General features: G+C 37.3%; 1 protein-coding gene across 21 annotated transcripts in view; it reads left to right on the top strand.

Moving 5' to 3' along the window:
• RBPMS (RNA binding protein, mRNA processing factor) overlaps positions 1 to 14,639 on the top strand; it is a 168,907-nt gene that overhangs the window by 69,950 nt on the left and 84,318 nt on the right. For 19 of the 21 annotated variants that reach the window (XM_070499843.1, XM_070499845.1, XM_070499844.1 and 16 more), the window contains 2 exons: positions 1,940 to 1,978; positions 3,246 to 3,308. The exons of the other annotated variants lie outside the window; for them this stretch is intronic. In XM_070499843.1, the coding sequence (XP_070355944.1) occupies positions 1,940 to 1,978; positions 3,246 to 3,308 (102 nt within the window). The remainder of the gene's footprint in view (positions 1 to 1,939; positions 1,979 to 3,245; positions 3,309 to 14,639) is intronic. 21 annotated transcript variants of the gene reach the window in all.

Genomic DNA, 14,639 nt, shown 5'->3' with positions numbered 1-14,639 from the left:
TTAGGTAATAGACCATCTTGATTTCTGGTTGAAGATCCATCTTGGTTGAAGCAAGACCCCCATCAAAGAGGAAAGACAGGTTGAGGGACAGGATCTAGCTTCTTATGGAAAGGGAGTAGGATGTGACAGCTGAAAACAGCTGGGTAGAAAAGGGAGAGGGAGGGTTGAGGGGGCAGCCAGTTAAAACCAACAAAGATAGACTCTAGCGTATGTGCCAAGAAGGCACCGTGTAGTAATGAACATAACTCCATTCTGACAGCCATCCTCTTAATGCAACAATAATGATGACAGTACAGAGGGAAGCAGAAAGGTTAGACATGAGGTTAGCTGAGAGGAAGTGGCAAAGAAAGAGAAGGTGTTGTGGGGAGAGTGCCAACTTTATAGAATTTCCTGAGTTTCTTCTGCAGGGTTGAAGTTTTTATTGATCTGTCCCTTGTAGGAAGAGGACTTTTTAAGCTAAATTGATCTTCTTAATGGACAAATACTGTTTCATTTTTGCATGTCCAGTGAGAAAGAGATTCATCCAGCAAGCCCCTTATATGAATTACTCATTTAATTCCTATCACACTCCTTTACAGTGAGTTGGCCTCATTTTTCCAAATGAGGAAAATGAAACTTCAAGCAGTTGTATAAATTTTGTTCAAGTTCACACACATAGTAAGTGGCAGGGTCAGGATTCAAACCCAAGCAATCTGACTTTGCCATCCATGTTCTGAACTATTATGTGATGCTGCTTCTCTTTTTGTGACTTGAGAGCACAATATATCCCTACCAGTGATGTTTTACTTGAGTGAAATATCTGTTTGTCCTTTGCCTCTGAGGCCTTCAGAGTATTTAAACCTCCAGGTTTTTCAGAGAGAGCACCTTGAAAAAGGAAGAGGCAGGGCTGTGATTCATGACCTCTCTGGCCAGAAGAGCTCAAGGCCTTTGAGGTAAAATGTTTACAGTAGCTAATTGGTAACATAGTTCTCTGCTGGGAAGATATGAGGATGAATCAATCCCAACATCCTGCCCAGAAACCCCAATGCTAAAGTCAGGACCCTGGTACATTCCGAACAACCCTCTTTTAATTAAAGTCCCTGGAGGCTGACCCTAGTCTGCAAATCTGTCTCTGCACTGATCTGTGCAGTGGTCAATCATGTCAGGTGGTGTTTTTTCCCCTCTTGTGTCATCCATCAGTGCAAGCCACCAACCATTGATTATTTTCAGAAATAAACACACTTTGTTATCCTTATCCTGAGGAGCCAGGAGGGGTGAAGGGGAGGGAGTGAAAGGGAGTGTGCCTGTCTTCCTTGAGGATGAGCTAGAGTAAAAACCCAACAGGGAATTTTTGCATCTCCCAATCAGAATACCAGTATGCAGCCTGGCTGCTTTAGTAAATAAGCAGAACAACTCAAGAAAATTTAGCATCACTGCCTGCTTAACCTTCTCTGGCAGCTTTGAAATTTTGATTAATAAGTTCTACCTAATACATTCTTAATGTTTCGTTGTTATTTTATAGCAAATGCATGACCAAGGCATGACATACTCTGACTTTCCTGTCTTATTAAATTTACCCCCTTCCCTCTCCTAGTTCTATAAAATGAAAAAGATCTGTGGTTGACGGAGACACCCATTTTCCTATCATTGCTTAATTTCATGAAAAGAAGAAAAAAAAGGAAGAGAAACACAGATAAATATGAATTTCAGGGCTTGATTTGTTGTAGGCCCGACGTATGCAAACAAAGGCATGTATACATGTGCGTGTTTGTGTGTGTATATGTGAGTGTGTTTGTGTATATGTTTATATAATTTGCTTTCCTAGTTAAGAGGCATTTATGAGGAGAGTTGATAGTCGCTAGTGATAAAGGACTTATTTTTACTTGAGCAAGATACTATTACAGTTGCTTTTTTTCCCTACTATTCTTTTTTTGGTCTAAATTTAGTTCTTTATTTTCAGGGCTATGAGGGTTCTCTTATAAAGCTCACATCTAAGCAGGTAAGAATTTCAGACTTGCATATAAATGATCACTTCTATGATAAATTTGAATTGACTTGCTTCAAGAATGTTACTGGAGCTTGACGTTCTTTTTTTATTCCCAGTAGGATTTGTTTTTTTGTTATTGTTTCTTTAAAATTAAGGGTGAAATCGGTTAGGAATTAGTGCAGGAAAATGATTTGTAATTCCATAGTCTCCAGCTAGGGTGTCTGGGATTGTCCCTGAGAAGGCAAATGTGATATGCATCCAACATAGTTACATTGGAATTGATCTGTATGTTCAAAAGAAATGATTAATTATCATCCAAATTCACCATTATTCCCAATTCTTTCCTGTTTTTTTGTTTTGTTTTTTTTTAACAAGGTTGGATAGGCAAACTTTCACAATTGGTGTGACTGTCTGATGGTGAAGAAACAGGTTGGCTCTCAGACCCCTAATAACCACAGGCAAAGTCCCAAGTCTAGAATAGAGCACAGAGAGTGGAGAATGGAAGTGGTAATCAGTGACCCTGAGAGTTCTGCAAGCTTCTCAAACATTTTTAGCTATATGCTTTTTGTTTTTCTTTTTTTTTTTTTAATGCTGAACATTCCACATGCTCACCTCTCAATCACTTTTCGTCTCTCAATAAGGTAATCTCTGGTTCATCAGAAATAAGCTATATTGGAAGCATCCTTCTGGACTGAAAGATACTGAGTCCAAAGGGATTATGACCCCTCTCTATTTACTTAGAACAATGTGTTAACACACCTAATTAAACAGAGGACTTTTTAAAGGCATCCCTTGGGACTTGCAATGGAAATGTTCATTTTATAATTTTGATCATGCACTGAGAGTACAGGGCTTTTATTACTGTGTCATTGTATCCCTTGCACTTACATTGTACCAAAAGGTGATACAGTTCTCTTTCCATCATAAAAGATGATGAAACTGAGGTACAGTGAATTTGACTTAGGAAAGTAGAGCCTCTCGACCCAAGTTTCTTTCTATTCCCTTGTTCACTGCTGCTCACCTTCCAACTCCTAGATTTTTTTTATGATTCTCCAAATCCACAGCTATGCCCTTGAAGAACCACCCTCACAATCCCTTTGATTCATGTCAGAAATTTGGCTAAGCCAAAGTCATGATTCTTCTGGACTGGCTTTCTTATTTCTGCCCATTGCCTGTGGTCATTTCTTTATTTTAGCTATTCCATTTGACATCAACTTTGAGCCAGAAAAATAGATATCTCTGATTTTTTTTTCTTTCATATTTCTTTTTCTTTCCTCAGCCCGTAGGTTTTGTCAGTTTTGACAGTCGCTCAGAAGCAGAAGCTGCAAAGAATGCTTTGAATGTAAGTACTAATGATGTGATCATTGGTAGTTTCCTATGAGGTAGTGGAAAGTAATAGAACCTCTTTGGACAGGAAATCAAATGAAGGAAATGTGACTGCTCAATCTAACAGAGAGGGATTCATCAATTTGATTAGCCCTTTAAAGAAGTTTTTCCTAGAATTGTGGTCAGATGTGCAAACTATTAAATAATACTTTGCTGTTCTCTAGCTTTTACTGTAATGCTCAAAATACCTGATGATGTGGCTCTTATTTTAATTCAGCCCAATCCCATCCCGTGGTGATGCACAGCTTAGTTTGGCTATCAGTGTACTCTCACTATCTAAGCCTAAGCCAAGAGTAGATGAAAATCTTGGCTTTCCTTATCTCATGAGGTTTTTGCTTTAGGTATGTGACTTTTTTTTAAACAGGTCGTAATCTATTCTGATTGATTAAAAACTTGCATATATGGCTTTCCCTGAAGACATTCTGCATTGTGACATCATAAATGATCGTTAACTGTAATTGAGTAGCCATACCTGTATTTGGTTTGTAGGTATCTTGTTGCCATCTGTTTTAAGACTTTTACCAGCTTTATTTTAGTAGCTAATTTTCCCCTTTGGTATGTTGAAAAACAAAACAACTTAAGAGAACCGCGCTGGGAGAAGGTAGAAGGAAGCAGACTTTAGTTCCAGATGCTGAAGACTGATCCTCAGGTGAGGAGTCTCAGTGAAGGGTCTGGCTCTATCCTGCTCTGGCAGTTGGCCTAAGTGGTTGTGAATGAGGGTTGATTAAAGTGGCCAAAAGTGTTTAGGGTGCTTCTTGAAAGGCCAAGTGGCTGCTTGACTGGTTAAAATCTGAGTATCTTTGTGTAGGCTTCTGTGAACTTGTTGTTGGCCTTTGTGTTGCTGTGGAACCTACAGGTGCCCCTGCCAGCTGCTTCTCTGAGCACCTGGTTGCTAAGGCAGATCGTGCTGAGGAGGGCTAGGAGAGACCTGGTATCCTGATGACTTGGAGGCCCAAGTTTCGGAAAGGGCCTCCAAAGATTCTGTTTATTTAGCGTAATGATGTCATTGTGACATAATCTAGAAAGGTTTTTAGGCTTTGAAAAAAGATGTGTACACACTCTCAGAAGAAATGGTTTGCTTGTTATTGTTGTTGGTTTTTCATGAAAACATACAGGATTGTCTTAGGAATCCAGGAGCTCCAAAGAGCTTAGACTTTTTCTGGGTTTGGGTAAATGACCTTGTGGTAAGAATAACTGCTTACTCACTCTCTTCCTCTTCCATAGAACAAACTGTAAACATGTTATTGAGCACAAATGGTGCACACTGAAGCACAGTGTATAATCAAATGTTTTGATACAAAAATTGTTTTATAATTTTTGCATTACAAAGATGCATATATGGATACTTCTCCATATAACCAAGTTTTAAACTTAAAAATAAAACCATGATTTCTATTTAGGCAGTGTTTTCTTTCATTCTCACCAGGTGGCATCTTTCTAAATGCAGACATAAATATTTTGAGTTTTTCAAAGTTATGTTATATGTTTTTCTAAGTTATAGATGAAGTTTTCACCATGTTGTTTTCGTCATTCTTGTAAAGGAAGTAATAGCAGTTGAAGCTTGTTCACAGAATGGGCTCTCCATTACCTTTATCTCTGCTCCCTGTGTAAAGATGTCACTGACCTGCTGCTAAAGAACAATAGGCGTTTATAGTAACTTCTCTCATCTGACGAAGGCAATGTTCACTTTTGGGCTAGATTGATATATTTTTTTTAACAGAACTTTATTTTTAAAATTTTTCAGTGGTCATAGTTATAAACTGTTTCCTTACCTACTAAGCAGAGTATGGCAAACATAATTTCAATTTTTCTTGGTGCTTGAGTGTTATATTATTACAAATATCAGATATTGAGCTATGCTATAACAGTGATAGAGGTGTTTAAGCCCTTCCCTGTGCCACCTGGCCCCAGATCACTGTGCATTCATGTCTTGAGGTTTAGTTTTAGGTTTTTCTTGTGCTCAGCTCTTCCTTCTTTTTCACTGGCGGCAAGCCTTCCTTTTAACGGCATCCTCTCCCTTAATCATTATGCTGTTTGCTGCTCATGTATTAACTAAGGAAGAACACCAAGCAAAGCAGTTCTGTTTCTCTTCTGTTTTGTGGACCTACAGCTAACTCTTAATATTTACCTGTGGAGTATTGAACCTGAGCTTTCTTCTGCTCAGAGGCTGACTTGTGAGTGTAGGACATTTATTGGGCTCCTGGGTGATTTCTTTGTTGATATTTTTAACTTTTATATATATAAAGTATTAGAGGTCTTTGTACCTTAGAAACTGTCCTATTGGTATAGTTAGGTAAACAGACCAAGAGAGGATAAATGGCTCAGTCAAGAAGTGTAGGTTTAGAGCTACAACTAGAAGTAAGCTTCCTGCATCTTAGCCCTGTCTGCTTTTACAACATCTTGCTGCTCGCTTGGTCCATGGGATTTTGCTTCATTTTTTTCTGGTGGCAATGACAGACTATTTAATTCACACTGTCCAGGACAAATGGCCACAGTAAAGTTTGGATCTGACTGTGGAGCACGGTTTCTTCTCTCTGCAGAGAAAATGGGCCCATTCAGGATAATGTTCGTAATCATGAAGCTGACACATCTTCTCTGTGACCCAATATATTATGCTCTTTTCAGGGTCATCTTTTCTAATTGGTGAATTAAAAACATATGATGCTCATAGCTATTACAAAATTTTCTCGTCTCATGTCATTCGTCCAGGCTGCTTCTAACAGCTTTTCTTCACATTACTTTGGGGGAAAATTCCATGTTGTAATGTTTTGTTTTATTCCACTATTGAGAAACTTAAACCTCAATCCAGTAAGTCCCTCTGTATAGAATAGTTCATAGTGTAATGAATCACTTCTCCATGTTTGGAGCTTTCTTCTTGTTATTATTTCTCTGTCTTGGTTACTCTCTGGTTCACTTGTTAGTATTAATAATTAGTCCTTTCCCAAAATGATTGATTTTTAAATCCATTTGTTTTCTTCCATTTTTGTGTTAATGCTTCAGTCAATTTGATAATTTTATGAAAAAACATGCTCAGATTGAATTAAGTGGTAACACTGAATTTTTTTCAGGGAGTTACTCAAATCTTCTAAAGTAAATACAGTATACTTGGTTTTTATAGCAGAAACTCTCAAATTAAGCTAAAAATAACCCAAACTGAGACTTCCCTTCAGGTTATCTATGGTCCCATTAATCCTCATGATTAGAAACCTCATCCATTCTTTAACCTGACAGCAAAATGTCTGACCTATTCTTCACCCTTCACACACGTTTCTAATTTCTCTACCAGCAGTTTTCCATTGTCCATGCTAATAGAAAGGGGAGATGATAATCCAAAGTATCAAATTATTTTTAGGATTTGTTTATAATTTTGGAATGTAAACCAAATACAGTGATGCTGAGAGCCTGGTTTAGTAAAAATTTGATTTGTGGAAATTTTAAGAAGAAACAGAGGAAGTTGGGCAGGTCTAAGGGTAAAGACCCTGAGCAGAGGTGAGAATAAACCATCTCTGGCTATTCCTACCAACTGTAAAGACCCCAATATTGCCATTGTTGCCTAGCTGAAATCGTGTTTTAATAAATGATTTGTAGTTAACACTTCAGATCAGCAGGCTTGTTGTAGTCCTTGCTTGTTCCATAACGGGCATTGTCTTACACTGGTATTTTGGAATTGTTCATCTGAAGTACTTGAAAAAGTCGTGTGTGAACTCTTGCGTATATGTGCCTTTTGTTTTGATAACCTTCTTCCCCCAATTTTAAATAGTAGTTATTGGGCTAGGTTTTATCATAGGCTCTGTTACAAATTATTATATCAGAACTAGAAAAGTCTGGTGTAATCGTACTATGTACATCACTACAGATTGCCTTCACAACTAAACATTGCTTAGGCTGGCACAGTAATTTGCTTTGTTCTCAAACTAGATTCATTGATCTAAGTGATCTCTGATTATCGTTGCACCCCCAAGTCCTTTGGGGTTTTTTGTTTTTTTTTTTTAATGTTATGATAGATTACAACCTTGTGAGATTTCAGTTGTACATTATTGTTAGTCATGTTGTGGGTACACCTCTTCCCCCTTTGTGCCCACCCCCCAACCCCCCCCTTTTCCCTGGTAACCACAGATCAGATGTCCTTGTCAATATGTTAACTTCCACCTATGAGTGGAGTCATATAGAGTTCGTCTTTCTCTGACTGGCTTATTTCGCTTAACATAATACCCTCGAGGTCCATCCATGTTGCTGCGAATGGGCCAATTTTGTCTTTTTTTATGGCTGAGTAGTATTCCATTGTGTATATATACCATATCTTCTTTATCCAGTCATCAGTTTCTGGGCATGTAGGTTGGTTCCACGTCTTGGCTATTGTAAATAATGCTGCGATGAACATAGGGGTGCAAGGGACTCTTGGGATTTCTGATTTCAGCTTCTTAGGATGGATACCCAGTAATGGGATGGCTGGGTCATAGGGTATTTCTATTTTTAACTTTTTGGGAAATCTCCATACTGTTTTCCATAGTGGCTGTACCACTTTGCAGTCCCACCAACAGTGTATGAGGGTTCCTGTTTCTCCACAACCTCTCCAACATTTGTCGCTCTTGGTTTTGGATGTTTTTGCCAATCTGACGGGTGTAAGGTGATATCTTAGTGTAGTTTTGATTTGCATTTCCCTGATGATTAGCGATGATGAACATCTTTTCATGTGTCTATTGGCCATATTTATATCTTCTTTTGAGAAGTGTCTGTTCATGTCCTCTGCCCATTTTTTGATCGGGTTGTTTGTTTTTTTGTTGTTAAGCCGTTTGAGTTCTTTGTATATTATGGAGATTAACTCTTTGTCGGATAAGTGGCTTGTAAATATTTTTTCCCAATTAGGGAGCTGTTTTTTTGTTTCAATCCTGTTTTCCCTTGCCTTGAAGAAGCTCTTTAGTCTGATGAAGTCCCTTTGGGGTTTTTTTTTGAATAGCTTTATTGAGCTATAACTCACATACCATGTAATTCACCCTTTTAAAATGTACTTAAAGGTTTTTAGTATGTTACATTATTTTTTTTAATGTGATAAAATATATGTAACAGAATTTGCCATTTTAATGATTGTGTGCAATTCAGTGGTGTTAATTACATTCACCATGTTGTGTAACCATCACCACTATGTATTTCCAAAACTTTTTTCTCACCCCAAACAGAAACTTTGTAACCATTAAGCATACCTCCCCATTTCTCCTTACCTCTAGCCTCTAGTAACCTCTAATCTACTTTCTGTCTATTAATTTCCCCATTTTAGATATTTAAATATTTGTCCTTTTGGGTCTGGCTCTTTTCACTTAGCATAATGTTTTCAAGGTTCATCCATGTTGTAGCAGGTATCAGAACCTCATTCCTTTTTATGGCTGAATAATATTCCATTGCATGGCTGTACCGCATTTTGTTTACCTTTTCATCTGTTAACCGACACTTGGCTTGTTTCTACTTTTTGGCTGTTGTGGATAATACTTTAGTGAACATTGGTGTACAAGTATCTGTTTGAGTCCCTGTTTTTCACTTAGGTATATACTTAAGGAGTGGAGTTGCTGGGTCATATAGTAATTGTATTTTTAGCTTTCTGAGGAACCTCCAAGCTTTTCCTTAAAGGCTGCACCATTTTACATTCCCACCAGCAATGTATGAGGGTTGCAAGTTTTCCATTTCCTCACCAATACTTATTTTCTGTTTTTTAAATTAAAATCACCCTAATAGGTGTGAAGTGATCATTGGGTTCTTAATAAATACGTTTTGACTGATTTCAATGGTAGATTTGGTTCTTTTGGAATCCCATGTGACTTAAAATGTTTCTTTTAACAGGGATTAGTAACATTTCTTTTTCTGCCGTGGCAGTTCTAATTAATGGAACTACTTTACTCTCTTTTTTTTTTTTTTTTTTTTAAAGATTGGCACCTGAGCTAACAACTGTTACCAATCTTCTTTTTTTTCTTCTCCCCGAAGCCCCCCAGTACATAGTTGTATATTCTAGTTATGGGTCCTTCAGGTTGTGCCATGTGGGAAGCCACCTCAGCATGGCTTGATGAGTGGTGCTAGGTCCGCACCCAGGATCCGAACCAGTGAAACCCTGGGCGGCCAAAGTGGAGTGAACTTAACCACGCGGCCATGGGGCCAGCCTCTATATTACTCTTAAATAGTTTACCTTTTAATAAAAGAAAGGAGGGGAAAAACCCAACCCTTGGGTGATTCATTTAAAAAAGGTAAGACGTATGTTTGTTTCTTTTATATACAACATCCAAGATATGAAGGAAAGGTATTTTCTCAAGGTCTAAATAGACTTTGGAATAAAGAGATGAAAAGCAGTTTGGTTTTGAAGAGGAAAAAGGTAGCAGTTAGTCATACTTCCAATGCAAAGGAACCTCGTAAGTGGACAACAAAGAGGAATTAAGGAGATATAGTATTAAATTATTTATTGATTATTGAAGAAATTTATTGATTGAATTGTGTGTGGTAAAAAGAGAATTTTTAGAAAAATCTTTAGTAGTTTGTAAGAAAGCATGTTGAAAAGGTACTTGATAGTGTCACATGTTGAATAAACAACTGATATAATCAGGAAAACAGCTTTTTCCGTCTCCATAAATTCCTGGCATTGAAGTAAACACTACAGTTATTTATATCTAATGATTCCAGCCTTGAACGTAATTTCAGTTTTGTTGAATAACTTGAGCTCTCCAACTACCGAGTTTCTAAACAGTTGGGTATAATTAATTCGTTATTCCCAGGTTTCTCTTCTGTGAAAAGGGGGTATTATTCACTTCCGAAAGTGTAAAGGAAACAACCAAGCAGAAATGCTTGCAGTGCTATAAATGTGAACTTATACTGTGAATATACTTTCTTAGTCAAAAGATGTACGTAAAGTGCTGGTACAAACTCTTGAATACAGAGGGATGCCAGGGCAGTCGAGACAGGCACTGGCCACTCAAAGACGTTTTGGCTTCAGTTTCACAGAAGTCTGTGACAGTTTCTGTTTCCTGTATCACAGGTTTTCCTGACAGGTTGTGCAAGTTAGGACTTTTGATCTTAATATTTATACAGCTTGTGAGTTAGGTGAATTATTTCCACTAAACAGAACTTTTCACAAACATAAGCATCCAGATGGCCTGTCTCAGCTTCCCCCTCACCAGGCGTCATGTCAATATGTTTCTTATCAGTTTTAAAAATTTCTCCCTAAGTTTCTCTTAGATTATTGCTCAGAGTGGTTGAAGAGGCCCAATTAGTGTGATCCCAGCTGGGACTTTTGGATGAAAATATGCAGGGCTGCCAGATGAGATCATGAGTCCAGTCTAGTGTGTTTATCTATTAAATCTGTTTATAACTGCTTTTTCTTGCGGAGTTTTAAGGCAGCCATTTGACATCTCTGGGTTGGGGACCATGCCTGTGCCAGTCTGCCGTGATGCAGGGTTGCTGGATTCTTCTCTTTTTCTCAATGACTGCATGTACTTTGGGGCTTGACAAACAGCTCAATCCAGCTAGCCCCCTCAAAGAAATTTGAAATAGCAGCTTTCCCCCCCCTTTTTTTTGCTGTGCTTTGCTCTCTTTATGATGGTCCTGCATTTTTGGGTTGTTATAAAACCTCCCTAGGATGGTGCAGCACATAATTTAAAACTTGTTCTGAAAAAACAAATGAAGATGAGTGTGAGGAATTTGCTAAATTCCCAATTAGTCTTTGCCTGAAGAAAAGTTATGTTATTTAAATCTATTAAGCATTCACATAGGAAACTGGAAAATGCAATGCTAGTAAAAGTAATCCTAAAGAAGTTTGAAAAAGGAAAAGTAGCCAGAAATGTTAGCATCATCCTGTTCCAAGAAACGTAGGTGGGAAGAAGCACAGATTGTCACATACAAATGGGTGTGTACTCCAATAAGAGACATGTGGAGATCTCAAGGTCACCCAGCTCTTCTCTAGGTAAAATGCTTCATCTGATATTACGTGGCTACGTGAAACTGCCCTCAGACTTTGCATTGTGGACTTTTTGAGTATCTACTTTCTTAAACTTATCTAGACTCCCTTTTAAAAATGCTATCTCATACTGACCTTGCCCTTTCTCCATGGTTCTTCAGGTATGTCAGAAATGCTGAGAATCTGTTTGCCTCTATTTTAATTGAAAGTAGAGAATATAGTTAGTGTTTGTGGAACATGAAGTGCAAAGAATGAGTGATTTGCTAGGATTCTTTTTGCTGAGAAGCCAAGCCAATTTTAGTACCAAAGATCCCAGCATTCTAGGCCATCCACATTACTGATTGTTCTGCAGTGCAGCACATTTTGGTGCCTTAAATCACTGTCTTTGTTGTAAAATCACTCTTTTACTTCTTAGTGAATGATCATACCATTGTAATGACTAGGGGCTACGGTGCTCCCTCCCACACTGGCTTAATGTTTCTGATAATCTACACGGATTTGAACTTTTGGTGCACAAAGCTGAAACCCTTTGTCCCACTCTGTAATTGAAATGCATTAGGACATTTTAAAGCTTTCGTGAGTGGGGGTGGGACTTAACCCCTTCAAAGTAGAATAGGGTATTTTGACAGGACATTTATCAATTATTGTACTCTTATTTCCTTACAAGTATATACAATATGAAGTATTTTCTTTCTTTATAATTAAATGCAAAGTTTTATTGCTGTTTTAATAGACATTTAATAATTATTCCATGGAAACATTTTTAAAAAATTAAATAAGAAATACAACTAGCAATTTTTTAATATGTAAAAATAAGTATGGGAGAAGAAATAGAGTAAATGCTTCTAGAATATGAAAAAAATGTATATCTGATGCATTGTAAATATGAGAATAGGAATAAGAGATAAAACAAAATTTTAGTGAACATGATTAGACTGATTAGAATCTTAAAAATAATAAAAATTTGTCTAAAAAAAGGCTAATATTTATAGAACATAAGTCATGGAATATATTTTTAAGACTAAAATTTCTCTTCTAAAAATGTAGTGATAAGTTTCAATAGAGAAAATTTGAAAAATTAAGGGATACCTTGAGTACCACTGGGCATTGCATAAAAGTATATCAATTTTTGTTTTCTAGCCATTGTGCAAGTTTATTTTAAAGATTGTTTTAAAATTAAAAGATCCTAATAATTTCCCCCAGAAAATGCAGTTATTTAGAAAATTGCTACTGTAAACTGGTAACCAGTGATTCTCTTATATTTTGAATAATTTTAATCCATTTTGTTCTTTATTTGCCTTAGACTAGATATCACTCAAAAGTAAATGGATGAATAAATACCCAGAACTTAAAGAGTAAATTTGGAAATGTATTATGGGAAATGAAAATAAGTTTAGATGGAAAGGAATTCACATCTCATTCTCAATCAGAAAGTTAGTTTATGACAAAGGAGCAAAAACAGGCAAAGTATAAAAGTCTTGTTTCTACACTTTCAAAAATAGGAATGAAAATCAGAATTCACACATTACAGAATAATTTTTCGTAGAATTTTGATGTTAATTTAGAAGATCAATGTAATGTGCAAATAAAGGAACAGTAAATAGAAGTTAGAGAAGACTATTCAAGGTTACAGGTCATGGATATGCCTCAATGAAAAAAGCAAACAACCAGCTTATAAAAGAGAATCTGGCTAACTGTTTACACATCTTAGATTGCTAAATAAGTGAGTGACGAAACTGGTGGAAGAAAGGCTTTTAGGCTTAGGGACATCCTGAGTAACTATAGTAGGAAGATGTTGATTTTTCCAACACTTTACTATGTCTTGGTTTTATCTGAAGGGGTGTTCACCAAATTCTAAAAACATACTTAAATCAATCCTAAAAATGAATTTTAATTCACTGATATTAAAAATGTACTGTGTATTTGCTGTATTAGGGTAGTTTTATTTGTGCATAATATTGTGGTGTTAGTATGTTTGTAGCCAGCCCTGGTGGTCTAGTGGTGAAGAATTAGAGCTCTCACTGCCTTTGCCCATGGTTGTTTCCCAGTCAGGGAACCACACTACCTATTTGTCAGTTGTCATACTGTGGTAGCTACTTGTTCCTGTGATGCTGAAAGCTCTGCCACTGGGATTTCAAATGCCAGCAGGTTCACCCGTGGTAGCAGGTTACAGTGGAGCTTCCAGACTGAGACAGACTAGAATGAAGGACCTGGCCACCCACTTCTGAATAATGGGCCATGAAAACCCTGTGAATAGCAGTGGAGCATTGTCTGATAGAGCACTGAAAGGTGAGAGGATGGCACAAAAAGACTGGATAGAGTTCCACTTTGCCATACACGAGGTTATTAGGAGTCAGAATTGACTCGATGGCACTAACAACAAATTATGTTTGTACCTGTGAAAAGGAGCTAAATCTCTAAATTGAGCCCAAGAGGAGAGCAAGGAAAGCATGTCGTCTTGATAACCAATTATAATATTCTGTTGACAATGCCCATCTCAAAGGATAAGAGGATCAAATTAGAGCAGCTAGCACTGAATAAATGGTAAAAAATTCTGATAATTGATGGTGATGATGACCCTTTATATTCCTTAAGTCCCCTTTTCTAAACACTCATTTTGAAATAATTTCATTGCAATACCAAATTCCAGTGGGTTCAGAGTACTTCTGAACATTGATTTGTATTATAATGCAATTAACAGTAAGTTGATTCGTTGGTCCATCCTTGGAGCTTTTTGGGGGACACAAAGTTACAGTGTTGTCCTTAATATTCTAAAGCCTTCAAAATATTGTAAGCCCAACAAAGACACCCTCATCTCCCTTTTATTCTGTCAAGCTAATCATGCACATCTTTCTTCATTTCACGTTCCGGTTGAATCTATTTAAAACCAAAGACCCCCACAGCCATTCCACATAAACTGTTTTATTTAGCAGCCAGTGAGATAGATGCCTTAGAGTTTATTGTCTAGACGAGACTTTTTGTGGAGAGGGAGAAACTGAGTCTCACTTGTAAGTGTCCTTGAGGTGTGATGCGTTAGAGTGGAGGAAGAGTGCTGATTGAAGTTGCTCAGAGGTGAGATCCGCTTTGACTCATTTTATTTTGGCTCCCTGTGCAGCACAGGAAGTACTTTGCAGTGAACTTCCGAAGTTTGGATTTCACTGTTTACATTCTTTTCAACTAACTCGTGCCTAAGCCCCAAATTCTTAGTTGGAAAAGCTTGCAAGGCATCTGATGGTCTGTGCTAGTTTTTTTTAAAAACAGGTTTAAGGAGCAAATGCTACCTTCTTTCCTTATTTTTGTATTTTTATTGCATTAGAGAACAGATTTCCTGCCTCTGGATTGATTTATCTGTAGCGG

The sequence above is a fragment of the Equus asinus genome, chromosome 27, assembly GCF_041296235.1.
Source record: "Equus asinus isolate D_3611 breed Donkey chromosome 27, EquAss-T2T_v2, whole genome shotgun sequence".
Classification (NCBI taxonomy): domain Eukaryota; kingdom Metazoa; phylum Chordata; class Mammalia; order Perissodactyla; family Equidae; genus Equus; species Equus asinus.
Note: the sequence above shows the minus strand (reverse complement) of the source record. Positions and strands in the feature narration are given on the sequence as shown.